The 26,125-nt window shown below is 40.1% G+C and overlaps 1 protein-coding gene across 1 annotated transcript; it reads left to right on the forward strand.

Annotated features, from left to right (window-relative positions):
* The first annotated feature begins 14,774 nt into the window (after positions 1–14,774).
* LOC101256313 (uncharacterized) lies at positions 14,775–23,931 on the forward strand. Its single transcript, XM_069288499.1, has 9 exons — positions 14,775–15,184; positions 15,785–19,234; positions 19,480–19,690; positions 19,793–20,035; positions 20,111–20,304; positions 20,389–21,064; positions 21,203–21,699; positions 21,805–22,189; positions 23,839–23,931. The coding sequence occupies exons 1-9, from the start codon at positions 14,775–14,777 to the stop codon at positions 23,929–23,931; spliced, it is 6,159 nt and encodes a 2,052-aa protein (XP_069144600.1).
* Positions 23,932–26,125: the final 2,194 nt, after the last annotated feature.

Below are 26,125 nucleotides of genomic sequence, written 5' to 3' on the forward strand. Positions count from 1 at the left end.
GGACTACTGTTTACACGTGTATTGCATTGACCCATTACCAAGCTCTTTCCTCTTTCAATGACATGTGGATTCGAATTTCATTACTCCATTAACTTCTACAATCTGTATATGTATAGCTTTGTCTTTTGGATATTCCTTAATTTATTTTTACTATGATGTTTTTGGATGGTTTTCCCATTTTTCCATATGCATGCACATGATTTTATCCAGTTTGTTGATACATTCTTCAAAGTGCAATGGGTAATTACAACATGCGTGGTACTCTGTAAATGTATGGAAAACAAATCAATTTTTTCTTAAAGTTGAAATTGGTACAAGGCATGTTTATTGTTCGTGAAAAAATGTATACCATATTTTATCATGTAAGCAAAAAAACTGATCTCTTTGGTAATTTTTTGGAGCATTAGAAATAATTTCTGACCATCACCATTTCAGAATGAGAGTTAAGATAACATGAATTTTGTAGCACCGTATCCGTCCATTTTCACTCTTTCCGCAATTCTTTTATGCTCAATTTCGTCTTCTTTTTTTCTACCGTGGAAGTAGAAGAGTATGAGAAAGTTGAAGAGGAAGCGCCGAAAGATGAGATAAAAGATTGAAGTAGAAGCACATTCCACAGATCTTAACAGTCTATCTATGTATGCTTATCGTGTTCTTTAAGCTCATGATGTTTAAGTTTTAGTTTGGAACGTTCATTAACATTTCGAGTTTTGATTTTGTTCTAATAGTGCCGAATTCAAATTTAGGTATCCAATTTTGGCTCCTTGTTGTATGGGATTTTGTTTTGAATTGTCTGCATTTATATATTTGTGAAAATATGCTCTATTTGAGTTGATCGTCTTTGGAAATAACCTTCCTGCCTCCTCCACGAGATGGTGTTAATGTTTGCACATACTCTATCTTCCTAAGATTTCACCCGTGAGATTATGTGGCATATGGTGTTCATATATTTGGGAAATTCGCTCATGAGTTATTTAAATTGTCGTATTATTTATGTTTCATTTTAGTATTTGTATCATGATTCATGTGTTATCTTTCGCCGCTTTGGACTAGATTGTTTGTCTAATTAAAAGCTAAATTGACGTTTGATTATTTTTCGAAATGCACACATTGCGTAGGTTGTTTTATTCAAGAGAAAACTTGGTATATGAGCATGCTTTGTGATGATGCCATACGGTCCATTTTAGATGGCAATTTAAAATTTTGCTTCTATGCCATAATGAAAACTTGTTTGAAGTTCCTGTTGGAGATGATACGATATTATTTGAAGTTTGAATTGAAATTTTAGTGAAGTCCAGTTTTTAACTAGAGGCATTTTCATGCTAAGTGAGTTTGAAATGTGTGTTTTATGGTTTGTCTGCTTAGCAATTGAATTCCTAAACATGTTTTGATGTGGTTTAATAAGCAGACATGCTTAAACGGAGCAATTTGGCCAGTGAGCAGATTGGGATGTGATAGTAGTAGTTGAATTATAAATTCAACAAATATTTTTAAACTGGACCCTAATTTTCTTTTTAGTATTAGCATAGTATGTGCACATGTGCTGCACTTTTGGGCAATGAATGAATATATAGTTTCGTGTTGTGAATGTGATATTATCTTGTATAAGATGACATGACATTGTTGTTCTAGATCAACATGTAACATGTACATGTGTGCTATGAGATGGCCTAGAGCTAGACGAGTGAAAGTTTGATCGTTTTCCTTATCGAAACATAGATATTATACCTTTTGCCTTTGATATGGTAATGGAAAGGCTTAGAAAGTTTCATTTTTACTGCACAAGAGCTATTTTTTATGGCCTCATGTCATCATTTCATCTTATAGAGTAATAAAAATTCTTATGCTGTCCTAATCTCTCTCTCTCTCTCAAGTTCAGGAGTGTGTTGAGAAGGGTGATTCGAGTCAATCGAATTTTACATTAACGACTTTGGAGATAATTTTTGTTCACATCATAAATTTCTGGCCTTTTCCTTCAAATTTTTGGGTTTATTTGTTTTACTGTTTTAATTTACTTTTTATGTGTGTTTTCTTTTGAAATTTCCATACAGGTTGGAGAAATTATCTTGAAGGTGAGTACTTGCAAGAGACTTTTGGAGTGGAATTGGGGCTCAAAATTAAGAAGACAAGGTATTAGAGAAAATAATACATGTATTACCTGTGGTATTATTTGATACTTTGTATGGTAGTGTTTGTTTATTATCACGCTCACGTGCAGATCCTAAAAAAAAATCTTTCCCTTTACAAAGGTACTTCAGTCTCAATATAAGAGTCAATCCACCTTTGGCATAAAATTTGATTGCTAAAGGAGATAAGAGTGTTGCAAGTTAATTTGCCCAGCATGTGACATGGACTTAAATTAAAGTAGTTTTCTCTATCTGATTATCTGATGTTGTTGGGAAAACGCGGACAAACACAAAAATATATATGATAAAAGTAATGGAAATAATATGAAAAAATAACGAAATCAAGAATTTTACGTGGAAACCCTTCTAAATAAGGGAAAAAACCATGGGCCAAGAGGAGCAACTGATATTACTATAGTAGGAAATTTTACATTGTGTAGTCACGAATACAATACTCAAAGTGACTACTACACACTCAAAAGGAACAACACTTTCATCTTACTAAAATATCGCTCACATTCTATTTTTCTTCACAGATTATTTTTCTTGTATAGTCTATGGAATACCTCACTTTGCTCTCAAAATGGTTTTTCTCTAATTTGGTGTATTTTTTAAACGAACCTACTCCTAATGATGTCACCAGTGACATCACAAAAAACACAAGGTTTCAACCTTTGCACCTATTCAGATTTCTTGGTCAGATTTTAGTTGAAAAAGAAATGGTGAGCTTTAATTTGTTGCAGCATTTGTTGACTTTAACAATAAGTTACAAACATTAATTCAACCTTTTCTGCATTTTAACTTTCCTTTTATGTTTATCTACAATGAGTATGGACCCCACAAATCTCCCGTCCCCGCAGACCCATCCACTAGAAGGAGGTATTTTCATTTTCTTTAGAGAGAGCTCATACCCACAAGCTCTTTGCATAACTCGAACTTGTCTTTCGATATCGTCTTAGTTAGCATATCTGCAGGATTTTCGCTTGTGTGAATCTTTTTGACGTGAAATGATTTACTCTCCACTTCCTCACAAATCCAATGATATCTGACATCGTTGTGTTTTGTTCTTGCATGGTACATGGAGTTCTTGCTCAAGTCTATTATACTCGGGCTGTCATCATAAATAGTATACTCCATCTGATTCAAACCAAGCTCTTGAAGAAATTGCTTACGCCATATCATCTCATTGTCGGCTTCAGTAGCTGCAATATACTCAGCTTCAGTTGTAAATAGTGCAACACACTTCTACAACTTTGACTGCCAAGAAATAGCTCCCCCTGAAAAGTAAACAAATATCCAGTAGTGGATTTTCTTTTATCAAGGTCACCTGCCATATCAGAATCTGTATAGTCTTTCAAGATTGGATTTAATGCTCCAAAACATAAGCATTCATCTGAGCTTCCTCTAAGATACCTGAGTATCCACTCCACAGCTTCCCAATGCTCTTTTCCCAGATTTTCGAGAAATCTGCTAACAACGTCAACTGCGTGAGCAATATTAGGTCTAGTGTACATCATTGCATACATTAGACTTCCAACGACGGAGGAATATGAAACTTTGGCCATGTTCTCTTTTTCCTCCTTAGCTATAGGACACATCTTCTTGCTCAACTTCATATGACAAGCAAGAGGTGTACTAACAGGCTTAACTTTCTTCATATTTAAGTGCTCTAGTACATGTTTAATGTACTTCTTCTGGGACAAATAAATCTTCTTTTCATCCCTGAGACGCGTAATTCTCATGCCTAAAATTTGTTTGGCATGACCCAAGTCTTTTATAGAAAAAGACTTAAATAATTCTTTTTTCAGCTCGTCAATCTTGGAAGTATTCTTGACCAAAATCAGCATAGTATCCACATACAACAAAAGAATGATAAAATCATTGTCAGAAATTTTTTGTACAAATACACAATGATCTGAAGAAGTCTTCTTATAGTCTTGCTCCTCCATAATAGATTCAAGCTTATTGTACCACTGTCTATGAGCTTGCTTTAGGCTATATAGACTCTCTCTGAGTTTGCACACAAAATTTTCTTTATCATATATTTTGAAGCCCTCAGGTTGTTTCATATAAATCTCTTCTTCTAGGTCACCGTGAAGGAAAACCGTTTTCACATCCATCTGCTCAATCTCTAAAATTAAGACTGCATCAAAACCTAAAACTGTGTGAATCGAGTACATTTTCACAACAGGAGAAAATATTTCTTCAAAATCAATACCCTTTATTTGACCAAATTCCTTAACAACCAATTTATCTTTGTACTTGGGCTTTAAATTGTGTTCTTCAACTCTAACTTTGAACACCCACTTGTTCTTCAAAGCTCTCACGCCCTTAGGCAATTTTACCAACCCATAAGTGTGGTTTTCATTCAGAGATTTCATCTCATCTTGCATGGCTTCAATCCATTTATCCTTGTGCTCATCTTACATAGCCTCCTCATAACATTCAGGTTCACCCCCGTCATTGAGTAACACATACTCATTGGGTGAATAACAGGAGGAAGGAAACTGTTGTCTTGTAGACCTTTGAAGTGGAATATTTGATTCGCCCACAACTTTATGAGCAACAGGATCATCAATAACAATATCATTGTTATTATCAACATCAACATGTTGACTCAATACATGATTCTTGGCGTCACCATGATTATCAAGCCCAACAACATCATGCACACTTGTGTGAGGAACGTCATCATGATGAACTATACCATCAAAACTTAAAGATTCTACCTTCTTCGCTTTGTCAATATCTTCAATTGTTTGATTCTCCATGAAAGTAATATCACAACTTCTCACAAGTTTCTTTTCGATTGGATCATATAACATGTAACCAAATTCAATTAGGTCATATCCAATGAAGATGCATTGCCTTGTCTTGGTATCTTATTTTGAACTCTCATCTTTCGATACATGTACAAAATCTTTGCAACCAAATACTCTCAAATGGTCATAGAAAACATTCTTTCTATACCAAAAACTATTTGGTACATCACTTTGCAAAGCAACAAAAGGAGATGGACTAATAACATGTGCAGTGGTCAATAAAGCCTCACTCCAAAATGAATTTGGAAACTTTGCTTCAGAAAGTAAACATCTAACTCTTTCCATCAAGGTCCTGTTCATTTTCTCAGCCAAATCATTAAGCTGAGGAGTCTTAGGAGGAGTCTTCTGGTATCTAATACCTTGATGCTTGTAGTATTCGTCAAATGGTCCACAATATTCACCACCATTATCAATACGAATACATTTCAGTTTCTTTCCATTTTCTCTTTCAACTGAAGCCTGAAACTGCTTGAAGACACCTAACACTTGGTCTTTAGTCTTCAAGACATAGACCCAAAGTTTTCTCGAGCAATCATCAATGAAAATGACAAAGTAGAGTGCACCACCCAATATCTTCGTCTTCATTGGATCACATAAATCAGAGTGCTCATACTCAAGCAACTCTTTCTTTCTCAAAAAAGGGTAGGATTTAAAGAAAACTCTATTTTTTTTACCATCCAAGCAGTGCTCACACTTTTCTAATTTAGCACTTTTGAAATTTGACCAAAAAAATTTGCCTAGAACATTGAGTCCTTTCTCGCTAATGTGGCTAAGTCTCTTATTCCATAACGTTGAGAAGTTATCGCTCTCAAACGCATTCACCACATCAACACAAGCAGATGTCGTATTCCAGTATAGACCACAATGTTTGTTACCACAAGCCACAACTAAGGAACCCTTAATGAGCTTCCATTTTTCATCACTGTTGGTACTAACATATCCTTCATCATTTAAAACACCAACATAAATTAGGTGCAGACGAACATCAAGAGCATGTTTCACATTGTTCAAAACTAGTTTAGTTCTAACACTAGTTTACAAACAAGTTATACAAATACCAACCACCCTAGAAACAGTCTCATTCCCCATACTCAAGGTTTCAAAATCACTAGGAGTATAGGAAATGAAATTTTTTTTTCCTTGATGTCACATGAGATGCGACACCAGTGTCCACAACCCAGCTTGACTCATCACAAGCAATATTTATCATATCCGCATCAAGGACTGTAACAAGATATTCGCTGGTAATGGCGGCTAGGCAATTTTCATTGCCATCTTCTTTAGTTTCCTCTTTATTTTTGTTTTCCCTCTTCAAATTCCTGCAGAACTTCTTTGTGTGCCCTTTCATGCCATAATGATAGCACTCAATATCTTTAAGTCTGCCTCTAAATTTGCTCCTATTTTGTTCTCTATTCTGAGAATCACGAGTTTTGTTTTTCCCCCTAGGGCCAGTTATCAGGACATCCGACAAAGTAGAACCTAGAGATTTCCTTCTCATCTCTTCATTCAAAACACTACTCTTTGCGGAATCCATAGAGATCCCACCATCCGAAGAATAATTTGACAATGAAGTTCTAAATATTTCCCAAGAGTCTGGTAGGGAATCAAGTAGAAGAAAGCCTTGAATTTTTTTATCAAATTTGATGCCCATAGCTGATAATTGGTTTATGATCCCCTGAATATTATTCAGATGGTCTGTCATCGTAGAACCATCATGATATTTTAAACTCAACATCTGCTTTACTAAGAACATTTTGATATTGCCAGTCTTTTGAGCATACACTCTTTCAAGATGCTCCCACAGGGTTCGAGCATGTGTTTTCCCGAAAAGATGATTCAACAAATTATCGTCAATTCATTGCCTAATGAATCCACAAACCTATCTCTACAATATATTCCACTATTCATCTGTTTTATTATTAGGCTTTACAATGGTGAATACTGGTCTGTAAAAATTCTTAACATAAAGTATTTCTTCCATTTTCCCCTTCCAAATGACATAATTAATACCTTTCAAAGTAATCATTCTAGTTGTGTTGGCTTCCATCGTTTTTCCCCAAAAAATATTATTATCACAAATCAAAGTAAATTTTTTCTGATGTAGAAGTTCAGACTGTGCTGCAACCACAGAGCATACTCAGATATAACCTTGGATTTAATACCAGTTTGTTGGGAAAATGAGGACAAGCACAAAAATATATATGGTAAAAGCAATGGAAATAAAATGGTAAAATAATGACACCCAAGAATTTTACGTGGAAATCCTTCTGAAAAAGAGAAAAAAACTACGGGCCAAGAGGAACAACTGATATTACTATAGTAAGGAATTTTACACTGGTAGTCACGAATACAATACTCAAAGTGACTACTGTACACTCAAAAGGAACAACACTTTTTTGGTTGCCATCTTACTAAAATATCGCTTACACTCTATTTTTCTTCACAGACTATTTTTCTTGTATAGTCTATGGAATACCTCACTTTGCTCTCAAAATGATTTTTCTCTCTAATTTGGTGTATTTTTGAAATGAAAAAGGGCTCTGTATTTATCAGAGAAATCTACTCCTAATGATGTCACCAGTGACATCACAAAAAACACAAGGTTTCAACCTTTGCACCTATGCAGATTTTTTGGTAAGATTTTAGTTGAAAAAATAATGGTGAGCTTTGATTTGTTGTAGCATTTGTTGACTTTAACAATAAGCAACAAACATTAATTCAACATTTTTTGCATTTTAACTTTCCTTCTATGTTTATCTACAATGGGTATGGCCCATAGGTGTAACGATAATTTCATGGAGAAGATTATTTTTCTTCTTTGTAATGTGGTATTAATTGCTAATTAATCATTTGCTTTGGATATATACTCAATTGAGGAAACAATATGTCACAGATCATTTCATAACGGCATTTCTTAAATACATGGTACTTTCCAGAACACAAGTTTGGTGCACCGGACACTTTGATCTTGGATCTGAGTAAGAAAGCGAAAGTTAGCAAGATTTGGGAACCAAGGGTGGCACAACCCAGTAGATTTTTGAATATTGCTTCGGAAAGTTTTGTACATTTCTTTCTGATTCTTCTAAATACATATTTGATGAAGAGAATTGAAATGGAGTAAAAGTTGTTAGTGCAAATTATATCATTGAGAAGGAGATTGGCGACTGTGTTTCACGATTAGTGAGGAATAGAAACCATAAGTATCGTTTGTTAGATTGTTCCTTTTAGTTAGAAAATTAGTATTCTCTTATCTTCTCATATATAATAGGTTGGAGAATTAGTATACTATTCACTCATATATATATATATATATATATATATATATATATATATATATATATATATATATATATATATATATATATATATATATATATATATATATCGCTACTGACAAAAATGATGAAAAGAGAGAGAGAGAGAGAGAGGGAAGACGAGAGAAAGAGGGTGAAAATCATATTGAGGAGAGAGAGGGAAAGAGGGACCGAGAAAAATAGAGGGGAGAGAGTGGGAGATCATGTGATTATTTTAAAATATAGTAAAATTTAGCATATATGATAAAAATATATATACATCTTATTAAGAAGTTTTTCATTTGTTTATCATGTTTTTTGGCCATTTTCTATCTTTTCAACCTAAACAAGCTATACAGCCTGCTATCTAATTCATCCAACCCAATACAAACCATCTGAACTAATCATCATACTCTTCATTTCTTCTCCCACTCTCAAAGTTGAACATAATCAAATGAGACCCTTCACCCCCTTATTGATCGTCCCTCTTCTCTCCCGCAAACGCCGAACACTCTCTGATCACCAGAATGGGGTAGTTTTAATGGTCTTCGCCTTTCCCCTCCAATTTTTTTCTCTTTTTTGTCTACTATTTCACTTTATCCATATCTCTCCTAAAAAAAATTTCTTCTCAAGTCAGAGCCCAAAACTCTCCATCGCTATTACTACTTCTAGAAAAAAAATGAGGAAATTTAAAAAAATTATTGAATTTGAGGTGGTTACTATCATGATTCAAATCTGCATCCTAAGTGTAATGTAATCGACACTTAGAATTACAAGTTACCCCAAGTGAATTCTTGTTACTACATGCTACTAAAGAACATGCCGCACATTCTATATAAAGCAAACAGAAGCTTAAACATGGCTAACTAAGCAAGTGCATAAGGTTTAGGCTAGTCCCGATAAGAAATTTACCGCTTTCACATGGCAAAACCTAATGTATATTTGAATGAAATACTAAAAATTGCAAGAAGAATTGAACAACGAATATCTGAACCAAAGCATTTACTAACTGAAATGAAAAGAAATAAGTTTGTTGGAAATGACCCTCAGCTACATCAAAGCAATTAACAATCTAAAAGAAATATCAAGCTACTACCTACTCCATGAAGTCCCTAAATAAAGAGGATTCACCAACCGATGATTGAAAAGGCCAACTTATCTAGCCATGAGATTGAGACCTAATAGGGATAGTCAACCTGAACCTCTGATTAGAATTAAAGTCGCATTAGGATTAGACTACTTATATTAATTAGGATTATATTATGACTGGGACTAGATTACGATTAGGATTAAATTATGATAGAATTATATTATATTATAACTAGGATTAGATAATTTATATTTACATTATTATTATTTATTATAGTATTAATAGATATTGTAGTAGAAGTCTAAGCACAGTTAATTTAGGAATCTACAATTCTCTCTTATAAAGGAGTTTGTAACTCAACATTATTTTCATCAATATAATCCTTGATTTCTTTAATCCTAGACGTGAGATTTCTACATGGTGTCAGAGCTTAAAGATTTCCGGCAATCTAAGTATTGATGAAAAAAAGAACCACGTGTTGCAATGATCATTTCTACCAAAAATATGTCGACCTCCTTACTTCACCAACTCATTGTCGCTTTCTCTATTAAACTTATTGTTGACACCCAATTTTTGACCCGCGTTGGTACAAATTAATTATCGAGCTTCGTGAGTTTTTCAAATTATTTAAAGTTAATTAGTTTTTTAAATCTTGCGAAAATAAAATATATGTACATATATACATATATGTATATACATATATGTATATGTATATCTTAAACCCATTCCTTTGCCCATCAGCCCACTCTTATTCCGAGGCCCACTTTCGTCCTCAACCCATTTTGCCTAAATTCCTTACACCCAATATTCCCAACAGCCCACAGACTCAAGGCCCAATTCCCCCCAGCGGCCCATCCTCTTCAACCCAGTGCAACATCCCCTTTTATTTCTTTTAAAAAATACCAACCCAACACACATTTTAAAACAAGCCCAACAAATTAATCCCAACACCCAATTCTTTTATTCTCCAGCCCAACCCAATTCACCATAACCCATCCTACCCGACCCAGAACCCATCCTACCCGACCCGACCCGTTCCCCTTTCCTTCTTCTCCCCTCACCCCACGCGAACCCAGCAAAACAGAAAAGCCAAAATTCCCAAACAATTCCCAGATGCGCAGCCACGCGACCTCTCCCACGCTCGCTCGCTCCTCTCCTTCCCTCTCTCCCGCGTCTCCCCCACGCGAGCTTCTCCTCTCAACAGAAACCCAGAAACACAGACGCGACGTACGCCAACAACCCCCAGTCGCGTTTCTCTCTCCCCACGCTCTTCTCCCTCCCCCCTTTATTTCGCTTGAACGAGACGCAACGATAGAGACCCATACCCTGTCAAGCAGGTCTGCGGAACGTCGTAGTCGCCCTCGCCACACGCATCGTGCCTTGTGGGTTTGACCCAAAGGGGGATTTCAAATTTTGAATTCAAAAGAGGGGCTAATGCTTCTCCTCTATAAAAACCCTTTTTCTTCTTCAGAAAATGGGGGGGGTGGGACATTTTTGTTTTGAGAAAATTTTCGAGAGTTGGAGCTTTAGTCGAAAAGAAGAGTTGTTGTTCTGTCTGTTCTTGGTTTAGAAAGACTTATCGTGGTCTAGCTTTGACGATAGGTTCTCTAGAAGAGGAATCTTAGAGAGATCGTAGTTCGGAGGTCTCTCACTCGCCTCTGGTTTTCTGTTCGAAAAAAAAAAGAAGGAAACGGAGTGAGATCGTTGCTTTGTTTGGAACGCCTAGCCGGGTTCGTGTGGTGGAACAGTCGTCTAGTCACCATCGTTCCGTTCGCTGCTCCGGAAAAGGTACATTCTCCATTTTTATCAGCTTCCATGGAGTATGAAATACGGCCTGTTTGCTGTAAAATAAGATGATATACTTGTTGGCTTTGTTTGGCGTTCGAGTCCTGTTGCATATCGTGGTTTGCTTCGTTACGTTTCGTTTGTTTGTGTTGCTCTCTGTTTGTCCTGTTTCGTCATGACGCCCTTGCAATCAATTTTATCGTATCAGTCTTAGTTTGTTCCGTCTCTGAAAGTCTATGGTTTGATAATGTGATGTTTAAATTGTTCAGTTTCGGAAGGTCTATAGCTTGATAACGTGATGTTATTCATCATCTTGCTGGTCTCCTTTTTCATTTTGTCAAGTATGTTGAGATGCTCGAATGGGAATACATAGTTGGTTTAGCTTACTTTACGGTTTGAACATGCTGTTGGCTGGTCTGTTTCGTCGTTTTGAATTCTCTCAGGTGTTAGTCCAATCGTGTGTATTGAATGGAGTTTGTTTTCTCTATTGCTGTTGTTTGTTTCCATCCCCTCATCGCTAAGTTGTGTTATAAAGATCTTGTCCCTTTTTCAGTTTATTGTTGGGTTGGTTTGCAACCTCTCTGATGTGCGTGCCGAATTCTGTGTGTTCTTTGTCATAGCTTAGTTGCATGTCATAAAATATATGTATGAATCTGCATGACTATTAAAGATGCCTTCATCACTAGCCTCTACGTTGATCTATTAATCGACATTAAGGGAAAATTATTGGCTATTTCTCTGTGCTAAACATGTCTTGCTATAGTCGTCGTTGTTATTATTATTATTACCACATCATCCCATCAGCTTATTCGTATCTCTTTTATTTTTGCCTTGATTGCATGAACTCATGAGAATCCCCACGGATTCTTTACCCCTTGGGTTTCAAGAGAGTCATAGAGACTCATATCTCATTCATCGAGTCAAGTCGTCAAGGGCGAACATTCGAGGACCAAAGTTCCGGGGAGATTGAAGAAGATGGATTAGAAAACTCTTTCTTTATCGTTATTTTGTATTTTTGTAATGGGCATAAGCCCTCGTTAATTTCCTGTCTCGTATTTTTATTTTTGTATGTCTAGATTAGGACAGGTGGCAAAATGGGTCGAAACACCCAAAAACAGGTGGGTCCAAAACTCGGTCAAGGCGAACAGTACCCGGGTTTGGACCCAAAATCTCTCTCTCTTTCTCTCTCTCTCTCTTTTATTAGTTGTTTACGTGTTTGAATATCGTTAGTTTTAGGGTTATAAAACTCCAAACCCCGTCAAAACGCCTTTCAAACTTTGTCAAGCTTAAAACTAACTTCTAAACGATAATTGGTTTCAAAATTTGTAGAGCTCGTTTAGATAAAACTATAAGAAGATTTAACTCAGAAATAGATTCACCAAATGGCAAGATAAATGATAAATATTTCAAAACTTGAAAAATTGCCTAAATAGCTTCTAACAATTTAAAAATATATATATATATATATATATATATATAGTCAAATAAGTTAATCGCCGGAAAACCGTATTTAACGGAGTGTTTTAGGTGCCTAACACCTTTCTAAAATACTAATAAGAATCCCGAACCCTTAAAACGTTACAAAATAATTTTTCTGTTTAAGTTGTTTAGAAACGAAGTTTTCTTGATTTTTCTTAAAAATTAAGTGGCGACTCCCTAAAGTCTAAAAACAAACTCTTTTCGAAAATCACCCCTTTTTCGATAAAACAGAAATGGCGACTCCGCTGGGGAATTGGAGGATTCTAACCTTAAGATTAACGTATTTGATTATTTGTGATTAACTGTTTAAGTGTTTAAATTAATTAGATTTTTTAAACTGTTGCATACATAGCATACATACTTCCGTCAAACGACACTTTTTTACATTTCCACTAAAGGACGATTATGCGGGTTCGCAGTCGTTCGTTAACCAAAAATCTTCTCAGGGCACCCTGACGAGTGTAGTTGATTACTTGATAGTCAACGATCGTTAATTGTCCCAGCCCAAGTAGTCCGCTTGGGTTACCCATTCCACTTTAAATATAACCCACTCTTAGTTAAACTAGGATAGAGCAAAACCAAATCCCGAAAATAGCGCATTGGCCTAGGATGACCCGACACCCAAGGAGTGTCGGGCCCATTAGAAAAGTCCACCTTGAGTCCAAAGAGATCGACACCCGGGTAAAGAGATCGACACCCGGGTAATAATGGTAGTGAATGCCATGTTCAGAGGAGTCGGTGGAAAATTTGAAGAAAAGAAATATTGTTGTTTGGCCCCAGTCATCTTGTCCGACATTTACCGATCTTTGAGCCTGTGCAAGAATGGTTTCCCATTTTTCCAAGGTTGCAACATCTTACTTCAATGGTGGTTGACGGAACATCTATGCAAAAGAGACAACCCCCAGCTACAGGGTTTGGCCAAACCAAGTCAAACAAGTCCTCTCGATAATTACGAGTTCTACTTGAGTATCCATAAATTTCCAATTCACACCACCAGGGATGCGTGGGCAAAGGTGTTTTACAATTTGAAAGAAGGAGACATACAATGGGTATTACCGAGCTTCAGGTCTCAGATGATAGCCACCCAAGGGGGCAAATTGCCATTTTTAGTCCTTCCCGGCATCAGAGGATTGCGTCCTTACAACCCGACGCGAGTAATGCGGCAATTTGGGAAAGTCCAAATCATACCCGCCCAAGGAGATGCCAGCTCTTTCATTGTTGATTACAGCGAGAAGGACAAAATACCTTTCGCTAAAATTATCCTCCAGAAATGGGCCTGACGTGTCAACATAAAGGGGGAGGTTACCGCAGATAGGTATGAAGCTGGATATGTTGACAAATATAAGACATGGTTGCATAATAATTTGCATGGTGTAGTGGATCCGACACCACGCACGAGTCGGAAAATCGAAGATGTGGAGACAAGGCTTCAGATTCACGCGTACCATTTTCAGCAAGAGTGGGACCGAAGGGAGCAGGAATTCTATAAGAAAGAACAGGAATTTCAACAAAAAGAGCAAGCGTACCAACTCCGGGAATTAGAAAATCAGAGAGTTTTGGCCGTAATGTCACAAGAATTAGCTGACACAAGGACTTGTCTAATGCGTTTGGACACTATTTTGGACGAGCAGATGAACACCTTACAAGCCGTACCAACATCTTCCAAAGCTGCGTTCGCTGAGCCATACGTGTTCACCAGCAAGTGCATTATCCGAGAAGAAGTGGAGAAGGCCAGAAGAGGAGCTGGATCATCAACCTTTTAACTCCCCTGCGTGGGATTGATTTTATATATGTATTTGCATTGCATCCCATTCCCAAGATGTATCCCGTTTGATTTTGATTGTGTAATGAACGCTATGACATCTAGTGAAATTCGTTTCGGGGGTACAATTACTTATTTAAATGGCGCAATACATCCTTCAGATCGCTAGGCCTACCCTTGGCACAAAAGGGTCACATGCATGTTTAGGACACGATATATTTGTTTGAATGCTTATGTGTTATGTCGCTATGATTGAGGATATCGTAAACCCACTCCTAGCCAAAATCCTAAAGAGTATACAAAAGCCAACATTACAATTGTCCAACCAAAATTCCCGAGTCTCAAGTTTCTCACACAAAATCCATACCATAAATCCTAAGTACCGCTCTATCATCTCAGGAAAGTTGAATCACCGCTATGGACAAAGGCAAGAACGTCCAGACGGAGCTCACTGAGGAGGAATTGCAAAGAAAGATCGAGCGAGTTACTCGAGAGATTCAGAAGGTTAAGGAGGAAGGACTCAAAGTAGACGTGACCACGACGATCTACAAAGCTGCGGTCACAACCTTGGATGAAGATCTGGCGTCACAGATAAAGAGAAAGAAGGAGGTTGAGATGGAAACCAAAAGCCTAAGGAAAAGGTTGAACTTGCTTCGTTTGGAGATACACGAAGGAAAGGCGAGAGAGGCGAAGATAGATATCGAGACTGCTGTGTTGTTGGACAGAAGGGCGGCGCTCGACGAGGAATTGGCGACCCATAGCGACCAAAGGGCAGAAAATACCTCGCCCGTGATCGGGGAGAAGATAACAGTGGCCCCGGCCGTGAAGTGATTGAGGAGGATGATGAAGAAGAAATCGTCTACAAGCCTCCATTTCCGACTGTCTGAAAGGAAAGGAATGACGCAGCCACAAGACAAGAAATCTCCAAATGTTGTCTTCTAGAAATTTCGATGTTGTTTTTCAATTCCCTTGTAATCGCAACGAAAGAATGAATGGAAAATTTTCATCCTAAAATCCGAACTACGTTGGGCCTGAATTCTCCCCGTGAGATACGTAGGCAGCCTTCTCGGCCCTGCCCCTATCACAGAAAATTTTCATTCTCCTCCATGTTTCGGAGATACGAAGATAAGATCAACGAACGTCACAAAGCAGCTGCAAGAAGACCATAGCTCAACGTGATTCAGATTTCCCAAGATAGCGCCAAACAAACAAATTCCTGTTTGTTCAAAATATATATCCGTCCTTATTCGTGGGTTAAGATATCCTCAAACAAAACGACTTGTGTGTTTATCTGTTTTATGTGCGATATTATGCATTTTGTACTCTGGATATGCACTAACAAATTTGCCTTTGAGTTGTTTTTACCTCTCAGGTACCTTTTACTGATCTGTGTCGATAAAGCTGGCAGATCATCCTTACTTCACCAGGTCAAAAGGTCCTACAGATTCCTTCCCTCGATCAAATTCAGATAAAGGAAAAACAGTTATGGGAGACAACAATGACGAAGGGCGTCTTACTGACGTTGTGGTGGCTCAGCCCACTGTAGTGGAACAGAATGAATTGATCATGCAACAGATTGCTGAAATGAAAGTTGAAATGCAACGGAGACAGGATGCGCCTCCACCTGGATTTGGTACTAATATTGCTGATGCAAGACCTCTGGTCTACTTCCCTTCATCAAACATAGATCCAACTCAGAACCAGCCTTCTACACCTGTGCATAATCCGTCTGTGATTGACCTCACAACCCAAAACCCTCAATACGCTTCTGCATCTTACCAAACTCCTTCACCCCTTCCAAATAACCACCCTCAAATACCACCCCATCCTCAAAATACTCAAACTGCCCCACCGCCACAAAATCAAAACCAAACTCAAACTGCCTTCAATACCCAAGCATTTCATCCGCATTTGAGCCAGAACACCAATCCTCAGGCCTACCCACAAAACTATCAGACCGCCCAAAACGTTCCAAGTCCCTCTATAGCTCCACCCCTCCCCAAAAGAGCCACCTTCCAAGTTCCCGTTCCTGCCGAGCACGAGGTGCACGGTTCTGAGTTGGATCACTATGAAGAACAGGAAAGAGAATGGAAGGCGAAAGAAGAAGTGAAGATCGATATAAAGGAAGAAATCAAAAGGGCTATGAAAGAGCTGCAGTGCATCCCAGACGCCGTCGGACTTAGCTACGCAGAATTGTGCATCCATCCAGATTTGAACCTTCCCGAAGGTTTTAAAATTCCAAAGTTTGACACCTTCGGAAGAGTGGGCAATCCTATGGCGCATTTGAGAGCGTATTGTGACCAGCTCGTGGGAGTTGGCAGGGATGAGGCCTTGTTGATGCGGCTTTTCAGCCGAAGTCTGTGTGGGGAGGCCCTCGAGTGGTTTACTTCACATGAAACCAGGCAATGGCCCAATTGGAATGCATTGGCTAAGGACTTCATTGACCGATTCGCCTACAATGTTGAAATAGTGCCCGATCGGTTCGCCTACTATGATCGAATCATGTTGCTGGTTGGAGCTAAATTCGCTGAGATAGTCAAAGTTGGTGAGACTATCGAAGATGGTCTAAAATCGGGGAAGATAGCCCGTGTATCTGCATCGCCTGGGTCTTCAGGATTGATAAGAAAGAGAAGAGAGGAAGTTGCCGCTGTCTCGTATGGGGGAAGAAAAACCCCTAGAAACCCGTCACATTCCCAAGATCGTTTCAGGCCTTCCCCAAAGTCCCACCGATCCAACTACCCACAACCCAATCATCCTAATAACCACAATACTGTCCCCAACTATCAGAACGCTCAAATTTCGTCGTACCAAAGTCCACCCTCTGATCTCCAAAATTTTTCTCCCATATACCCAAATTACCCTCAACCATACCAGATCCCATCCCCTTATCAGAATATTGCTCCCAACTGTGCCAACGTACAGTCGAGCTACCGACCACCTCCGCCCACTTATCAAGTCCAAGCTCCATTATACCAGGACCCCCTCCCGAATTACCAAGCTACAATGCCAAATTTCCAGGCAAACCCTTATCCCCGGAGCCAAGCTCCTCGTACAAATACCCAAAATTATCAGCGGGTGCCTCCCCCTCGGCAAAGCGGTTATGATACTTCCCGTCCGAGATCTGAAAAAAGGCCTTCAAGGAACTTTACCACACTTGTTGAAAGCCGGACCAAACTATTTGAGAGGCTAGCCGCAGATGGATACATCAACCCTGTGGGGCCCAAACCCGGGGATGTTAACTCGAAGTTCTACAGGCTAGATCAAAGGTGTGCTTATCATTCCAACAGTGTTGGACATGACACGGAAGATTGCATCAACCTTAAGCACAAAATCCAAGACCTGATCGATCAGGAGGTAGTTTCTCTTCAACCGGCGGTGCCAAACGTCAACACAAATCCGTTGCCGAATCATGGAGGTGACAACCTTAATATGATTGAAACAGATGAAGACGGGTGTGGAACAAAGATGATTACCCCTATTGTGCATGAGGACTTGGAAAGGGCTGTCGCTTCTTTAAGCGTCAAGGAAAGGAGGAAGTTTGTTATTCTGACACCTGCAAAGGTTGTTGCCTTGGTGCCTTCGAAAACTCTCGTTAAGCCCAAATTTGTCATTGAAACCGCCGTGGCCCAAGGCATGACCAGGTCCGGAAGGTGCTACACTCCTGATGAGCTTGCTCTCGGAGGACAGAAGAAGGACCATGCTAAGAGGCCGATAAGTGAGGGGGAAGCAGAAGAGTTCTGGAGAAGGATGCAGCCGAAGGACTATTCCATCGTCAAACATTTAGAGAAGACTCCGGCTCAGATATCTGTGTGGGCCCTGCTAATGAGCTCTCAGTCCCACAGGCAGGCCTTAATGAAAGCTCTTGATGATACATACGTACCCTCAAGTACAAGTAGTGATAACGTGGCCGCTATGATTCATCAAGTCATTCGGGGGCACCGGATCAGCTTTTGTGACGATGAGTTGCCAGTCGAAGGAAGATCCCACAACAAAGCACTACACATTACCGTGATATGTCGTGGAAAGGTTGTCAACTGTGTTTTGGTAGATGATGGGTCCGGTTTGAATATTTGCCCATTGACGACGTTGAGGCAACTAAATTTTGACCTTGGGAAACATGAGCAGAATCAGGTCAATGTAAGGGCATTTGATGGGGTGCAAAGAGACACCTTAGGGGCAGTGACTTTGACCCTTCAGATGGGCCCCGCAGAGTTCAGTGCGCAATTCCAAGTATTGGACATAGACACTAGCTACAACCTTCTTTTGGGAAGGCCATTTATCCACATGGCTGGAGCCGTCCCCTCTACTCTCCATCAGATGATGAAGCTTGTATGGAAAAATGAAGAGTTAGTGATTCACGGCGAGGGAAGTCGCTTGGGCAAGCAGGTGTCGGTCATTGATGAGATGCCGCAAGGCGCAGACTTTTACACGATGGAGCTGGTGAATGCGTCCAATGAAGATTTGGCCCTCAACTCCATGCCAACCGTGTACAAAATTATAGCCACGGTGATGCTGCAAAATGGGTTCGAGCCAGGTTTCGGATTGGGAAGAGATTCCCAAGGAATTATTGAGCCTGTTCCGGTCCTTGCTCAGGGATCAAAGTATGGTTTGGGGTACATCCCCACAGATGATGATATGAAGATGAAGAGGAGAAGGGATCAAGAGTTGACTAAGCCGATCCCGCATCTCTATCACTCCTTTCCAGTTCGGGAGCATGCCGAGCCTGAAGACGACGGGGAAGGAATCTGTGACCTGTTCAAGGAGATCAATGCCGTCATAGAGGAGGAGGCTGAGCCAGCTGGCTTTCGTGATGCTGAACCGGGGGAGATGCTGAAGAATTGGACATCCACACCAATCCTGATGTCCCGGACTTTTGGGTAGAAAGGAATTATTTTGTGCATGCCAAAATCGGTGGTCGTTCGAAAGAGGCCCGAGACCCACCATTTCTGCATTTTCTTGATTTTGAATTTTGTTATAATTGTTTAAAGGGCGACATGGCCTTGTGCCGTGACCCAACTTTGCATTTTGATTCAATTTAAATGAAAGCCTCCTTATTTTGACTTTGTTCATTCGATTGCTTGTTATATTTTACTTTCCTAATTTTGTCTGTTTATGATTTCAGTAACGTAAGTTACAAACCTGCCAACGTCATGTCATGTCATGAGCTAAACGAACAAAATGAGGCAAATGACGACGAGGCTGACGACTACGACGAAGAAAGTGGGGAACCAGACTATGTAGTAGAAGAGTTTCGACAGTTCGAGAATCAACATAAACCGAATCTGGAGGAAACAGAGACGGTAAATTTGGGAGATTCAGAATGTGTCAAAGAGGTTAAGATCAGCACTCACCTGAATGAAATTTAGAAGGAGAGCCTGATTCATTTGCTTGCCGAATACAGCGATGTGTTTGTTTGGGAGGTCGGTGACATGCAGGGGTTGAGTACTGATGTCGTATCTCATAAGCTGCCTATCAACCCAGGGTTCGAGCCAGTGAAGCAAAAGACTCGGAAATTCAAGCCTGAATTGAGTTTCAAGATTAAGGAGGAAATCACCAAGAAGATAGAGTCCTGGTTGGTAGAAGTAACGCAATATCCCACCTGGTTGGCGAATGTCATTCCGGTCGCTAAGAAAGATGGAAAAATCAGGATTTGTGTTGATTACAGAGATCTCAACAAGGCTAGTCCAAAGGATAATTTCCCGTTGCCAAATATCCATATTCTGATTGACAACTGTGCCAAGCATGAGATGCAGTCATTTGTGGACTGCTACGCGGGTTATCACCAGATTCTGATGGATGAAGAAGACGCGGAGAAAACGGCCTTCATCACACCTTGGGGGGTATATCACTACAGGGTGATGCCGTTTGGGCTCAAAAACGCCGGTGCCACTTACATGAGGGCCATGATGACTATCTTCCACGACATGATTCACAAGGAAATTGAAGTGTACGTGGACGACGTCATAATTATATCCCGCGAGAGTTCAGATCATTTGACACACCTGCGAAAATTCTTTGAACGTTTGCGTAGGTACAACTTGAAGCTAAATCCAGCCAAGTGTGCTTTTGGAGTCCCAGCTGGGAAGTTGTTAGGGTTTATAGTTAGCAGAAGAGGTATTGAGCTCGACCCTTCCAAGATCAAAGCAATTCAGGAGTTACCTCCGCCGAAGACGAGAAAAGAGGTGATGAGTTTCTTAGGGAGGTTAAACTATATCAGCCGGTTCATAGCACAATCGACGGTGGTATGTGAGCCTATCTTCAAGTTGCTGAAGAAATATGCCCCAACTAAGTGGACTGAGGAGTGCCAGACCGCTTTCGACGCTATCAAGAGCTACTTGTCTAACCCACCAGTATTGGTTCCTCCGCGAGAAGGGAGTCCTTTGTTGCTATATTTGTCTGTCTCGGATAACGCCTTTGGATGTGTACTTGGTCAACACGACGAGACAGGGAAGAAGGACAAGGCTATCTACTACATCAGCAAGAAGTTTACTCCGTACGAGTCTCGTTACACTTTGCTGGAAAGAACATGCTGTGCTCTGACATGGCTTGCCCAGAAGCTGAGGCACTACCTGTCGTCGTATACTACATATCTTATCTCCAGGATGGATCTGTTGAAGTATATTTTCCAGAAAGCGATGCCGACCGGGAAGCTGGCTAAATGGCAAATGCTGTTGAGTGAGTTTGACATCGTGTACGTGACTCAGAAGGCAATAAAAGCACAAGCTTTGGCTGATCATCTTGCGGAAAATCCCGTTGATGAAGAGTATGAACCTCTCAAGACATATTTTCACGATGAAGAAGTGTCATTTGTGGGTGAAGATATCTCTGAAGTTTATCCAGGTTAGAGATTATTCTTCGATGGAGCGGTGAATCACCAGGGTAAAGGTGTTGGAGCAGTCTTGGTATCAGAATTTGGTCAGCACTATCCTATGGCGGCTAAGCTACGGTTCAACTGCACAAACAACATGGCTGAGTATGAAGCTTGCATTCTCGATTTGAAAATGGCCGTTGACATGAATGTTTACGAGTTACTGGTTATTGGAGATTCAGACCTCTTGATCCATCAGGTTCAAGGAGAATGGGCTGTGAAGAACCCAAAGATTGTACCTTATGTACAATATGTTCAAAACCTGTGTAAAAGGTTTCGCAAGATCGAGTTCAGACATACTCCCCGAATACAGAATGAATTAGCTGATGCTCTTGCCACCATCGCTTCAATGATCAAACATCCGGATATTGATTACATCGACCCGCTGGATATAGATTTGAAGGAGCATCCAGTCCATTGTTCACACGTGGAATCAGAACCAGATGGTTTGCCTTGGTATTTCGACATAAAGAGGTACTTGGAGTCTGGGACATATCCAGAAGACGCCACATCTAATCAAAAGAAGTCGATACGTCGTATGGCTCTCAATTTCTTTTTGAATGGAGAAATCCTTTATAGGAGGACTCCAGATTTGGGTCTTTTGAGATGCGTGGATGCTGCTGAAGCCGTGAGGCTTATTGAACAGATACATGCTGGAGTCTGTGGCACACATATGAACGGGCTTACCTTGGCAAGAAAAGTCCTTCGAGCCGGTTATTTCTGGATGACTATGGAGCATGACTGTTGCAAATTCGTGCAAAAATGCCACAAATGTCAAGTGCACGGTAATCTGATAAGGGTGCCACCTCACGAACTCAATGCTATGAGCTCACCTTGGCCATTTGTAGCCTGGGGAATGGATGTCATCGGCCCTATAGAACCGGCCGCTTCCAATGGACACAGATTTATTTTGGTTGCCATCGATTATTTCACCAAATGGGTGGAAGCAGCCTCTTACAAATCGGTAACCAAGAAAGTGGTGGCCGACTTTGTCCGCAACAATCTGATCTGCCGATTTGGAGTTCCAGAATCCATCATCACTGATAACGGTGCAAATCTCAACAGTCATCTGATGAAAGAGATATGTGAACAATTTAAGATTATTCACCGAAGGTCAACTGCTTATCGCCCTCAAATGAACGGAGCTGTAGAGGCCGCCAACAAGAACATCAAGAAGATTCTGAGGAAAATGATTGACAAGCAGCGGGGTTGGCATGAAATGTTGCCATATGCTCTACTGGGTTATCGAACGACGGTCAGAACATCGACTGGGGCTACTCCATACTTGCTAGTATACGGAACAGAAGCAGTCGTACCTGTTGAAGTCGAGATACCGTCACTGAGGATCATCCAAGAAGCTGAGCTAAGTAATACTGAGTGGGTTAGCAAACGGATTGATCAACTAGCCTTGATTGATGAGAAGAGGATGGTTGCTGTTTGCCATGGCCAGTTGTATAGACAAAGAATGACTCGCGCTTTTCACAAAAGAGTAAGAGCCAGAAATTTTGAAGTTGGTCAGTTGGTTCTTAAGCGTATTTTTCCTCATAAAGACGAGTACAAAGGAAAGTTCGCACCAAACTGGCAAGGTCCTTACATGGTCCGCAAAGTACTATCTGGAGGTGCTTTAGTCTTGTCAGAGATGGATGGCGCTGTATGGCCTAAACCTATCAACTCAGATGCTGTCAAGAGATATTACGCGTGAAGTTCGTTTTGCATTTCCCATCATTTACTTGTAATCTTCTGTTTGCTTGTATTTGTTCGAATTTGAATTCTTATCCCTCTTGTAACGAACTACGTCTGACCTGAATTCTCGAGAACGAGATACGTAGGCGTCCTATGTCGGCTTTGGTCACCCCATTTACCCCCCTTTACTATTTCTTTGTACCTGAACTACGTTCGACCTGAATTCTCAAGAATGAGATACGTAGGCGGCCTTTGACGGCTTCGGTCGGTTTCTTTGTAAAATTTATTCTTGTTAACCTTTAAGGGGAACTACGTTTAACCTGATTCCTGCCTCAACGGGATACGTAGGCGCCACAAGGGCTCGGTCATATCTCTCGTAAGATTTCTATTTCCCCCTTCTACAATCGAAACTGGGACAGAATTTTTGAGAGGGACTCAAAAATTCTCCAGAAGGAACCTTCTCCTCAGCGGATCAAACTAAGGACATTTCGAGTTTGCGACTGGGACAGAATTTTTGAGAAGATCTCAAAAATTCCGAGATCTGTTCGGTTACAATGGAAAGATGAGCAAGATACTAAACTGGGACAGAAATTTTGAGGATGGCCTTAAAATTTCGTCATGGGACTTCCCCACAAGTCCGGAATGCCTCTAAAATTCATTCGACAAGCGTCGGACTCAAAGAAGCTCGTTAAGCCTGACATGACATGACTTGGCATTGACTTTTTCGAGATACTATTTCTTAAAAAATTTCTTGCTTCTCTTAAAAAATTCCCTTTTATATTTCATCTGTTTTGGCATGAGATATTTTCTTATCTATCAAGAGTCGGGAAATCGGGAAATCAACCGAGGACGTCAAGACAAGGAGCAAACAATCGAAGGGATCGACACAGATCAGTATGTTTAAAACTGACAATTTTTCTGTGGATGCAGGTTTATAGCTTCACTTCGAAATCGGCCGAATTCTTCCGACTGATGAATACGGAGAAGGAGAAAACTATCTCCAAAGCCGGTGATTTTATTTAAAGCAAGAAGCATTTCATATCTTTATGCCAAGATGCTTGTGAATGTGTTTGTTTATTTCAAGCCATTCCCCAATACATGAAATTTACAAAGTGCCTGGCCAGATTCAAAGGTGGATCAAAAAGGAATCTTAGCGAAGATTTCACGATTTCTATAGAAGACGCTATTTGCATTGCGTTATCAAAGCAAGATGATTATTGTCGATCAAGACAATGCATTACCTCAGAAGAGACAGCTATGCAATTATTATTTTTATCATTATCGATCAAGTCGATATATTATTTGGAGGTCGTCTTGCCGTTACTATTCACGGGGGCAATATAAATAATTATGCATGACGAGAAGATTTCATGCCTCGTCGAAATTTATACATCGCGAGAAGAATTTATGCCTCGCTGGAATTCATGCATCGCGGAATCATGCACTGCGGAAATCATGCATCGTGAGTCAATAATCATGCATGACGAGAAGATTTCATGCCTCGTCGAAATTTATACATCGCGAGAAGAATTTATGCCTCGCTGGAATTCATGCATCGCGGAATCATGCATCGCGGAAATCATGCATCGCGAGTCAATAATCATGCATGACGAGAAGATTTCATGCCTCGTCGAAATTTATACATCGCGAGAAGAATTTATGCCTCGCTAGAATTTATGCCTCGCTGGAATTCATGCATCGCGGAATCATGCATCGCGGAAATCATGCATCGCGAGTCAATAATTATGCATGACGAGAAGATTTCATGCCTCGTCGAAATTTATACATCGCGAGAAGAATTTATGCCTCGCTGGAATTCATGCATCGCGGAATCATGCATCGCGGAAATCATGCATCGCGAGTCAATAATCATGCATGACGAGAAGATTTCATGCCTCGTCGAAATTTATACATCGCGAGAAGAATATATGCCTCGCTAGAATTTATGCCTCGCTGGAATTCATGCATCGCGGAATCATGCATCGCGGAAATCATGCATCGCGAGTTAATAATCATGCATGACGAGAAGATTTCATGCCTCGTCGAAATTTATACATCGCGAGAAGAATTTATGCCTCGCTGGAATTCATGCATCGCGAGTCAATAATCATGCATGACGAGAAGATTTCATGCCTCGTCGAAATTTATACATCGCGAGAAGAATTTATGCCTCGCTGGAATTCATGAATCGCGGAATCATGCATCGCGGAAATCATGCATCGCGAGTCAATAATCATGCATGACGAGAAGATTTCATGCCTCGTCAAAATTTATACATCGCGAGAAGAATTTATGCCTCGCTGGAATTCATGCATCGCGAGACAATAATCATGCATGACGAGAAGATTTCATGCCTCGTCAAAATTTATACATCGCGAGAAGAATTTATGCCTCGCTGGAATTCATGCATCGCGGAATCATGCATCGCGGAAATCATGCATCGCGAGTCATTAATTATGCACGACGAGAAGATTTCATGCCTCGTCAAAATTTATACATCGCGAGAAGAATTTATGCCTCGCTGGAATTCATGCATCGCGGAATCATGCATCGCGGAAATCATGCATCGCGAGTCAATAATCATGCATGACGAGAAGATTTCATGCCTCGTCGAAATTTATACATCGCGAGAAGAATTTATGCCTCGCTGGAATTCATGCATCGCGAGTCAATAATCATGCATGACGAGAAGATTTCATGCCTCGTCGAAATTTATACATCGCGAGAAGAATTTATGCCTCGCTGGAATTCATGCATCGCGGAAATCATGCATCGCGAGTCAATAATCATGCATGACGAGAAGATTTCATGCCTCGTCGAAATTTATACATCGCGAGAAGAATTTATGCCTCGCTGGAATTCATGCATCGCGGAATCATGCATCGCTGAAATCATGCATCGCGAGTCAATAATCATGCATAACGAGAAGATTTCATGCCTCGTCGAAATTTATACATCGCGAGAAGAATTTATGCCTCGCTGGAATTCATGCATCGCGGAATCATGCATCGCGGAAATCATGCATCGCGAGTCAATAATCATGCATGACGAGAAGATTTCATGCCTCGTCGAAATTTATACATTGCGAGAAGAATTTATGCCTCGCTGGAATTCATGCATCGCGGAATCATGCATCGCGGAAATCATGCATCGCGAGTCAATAATCATGCATGACGAGAAGATTTCATGCCTCGTCGAAATTTATACATCGCGAGAA

The sequence above is a fragment of the Solanum lycopersicum genome, chromosome 8 (assembly GCF_036512215.1).
Source record: "Solanum lycopersicum chromosome 8, SLM_r2.1".
In the NCBI taxonomy this organism is placed as follows: domain Eukaryota; kingdom Viridiplantae; phylum Streptophyta; class Magnoliopsida; order Solanales; family Solanaceae; genus Solanum; species Solanum lycopersicum.

What these genes read in the sequence shown, in the direction of transcription:
- LOC101256313 (XM_069288499.1), top strand. Translation starts at nt 14,775, where the DNA reads ATGGACAAAGGCAAGAACGTCCAGACGGAGCTCACTGAGGAGGAATTG. An exon ending in ATTCAGAATGTGTCAAAGAG is followed by an intron (nt 19,691 to 19,792) that starts GTTAAGATCAGC and finishes GGTGACATGCAG; the next exon opens with GGGTTGAGTACTGATGTCGT. An exon ending in ATTACAGAGATCTCAACAAG is followed by an intron (nt 20,036 to 20,110) that starts GCTAGTCCAAAG and finishes CATGAGATGCAG; the next exon opens with TCATTTGTGGACTGCTACGC.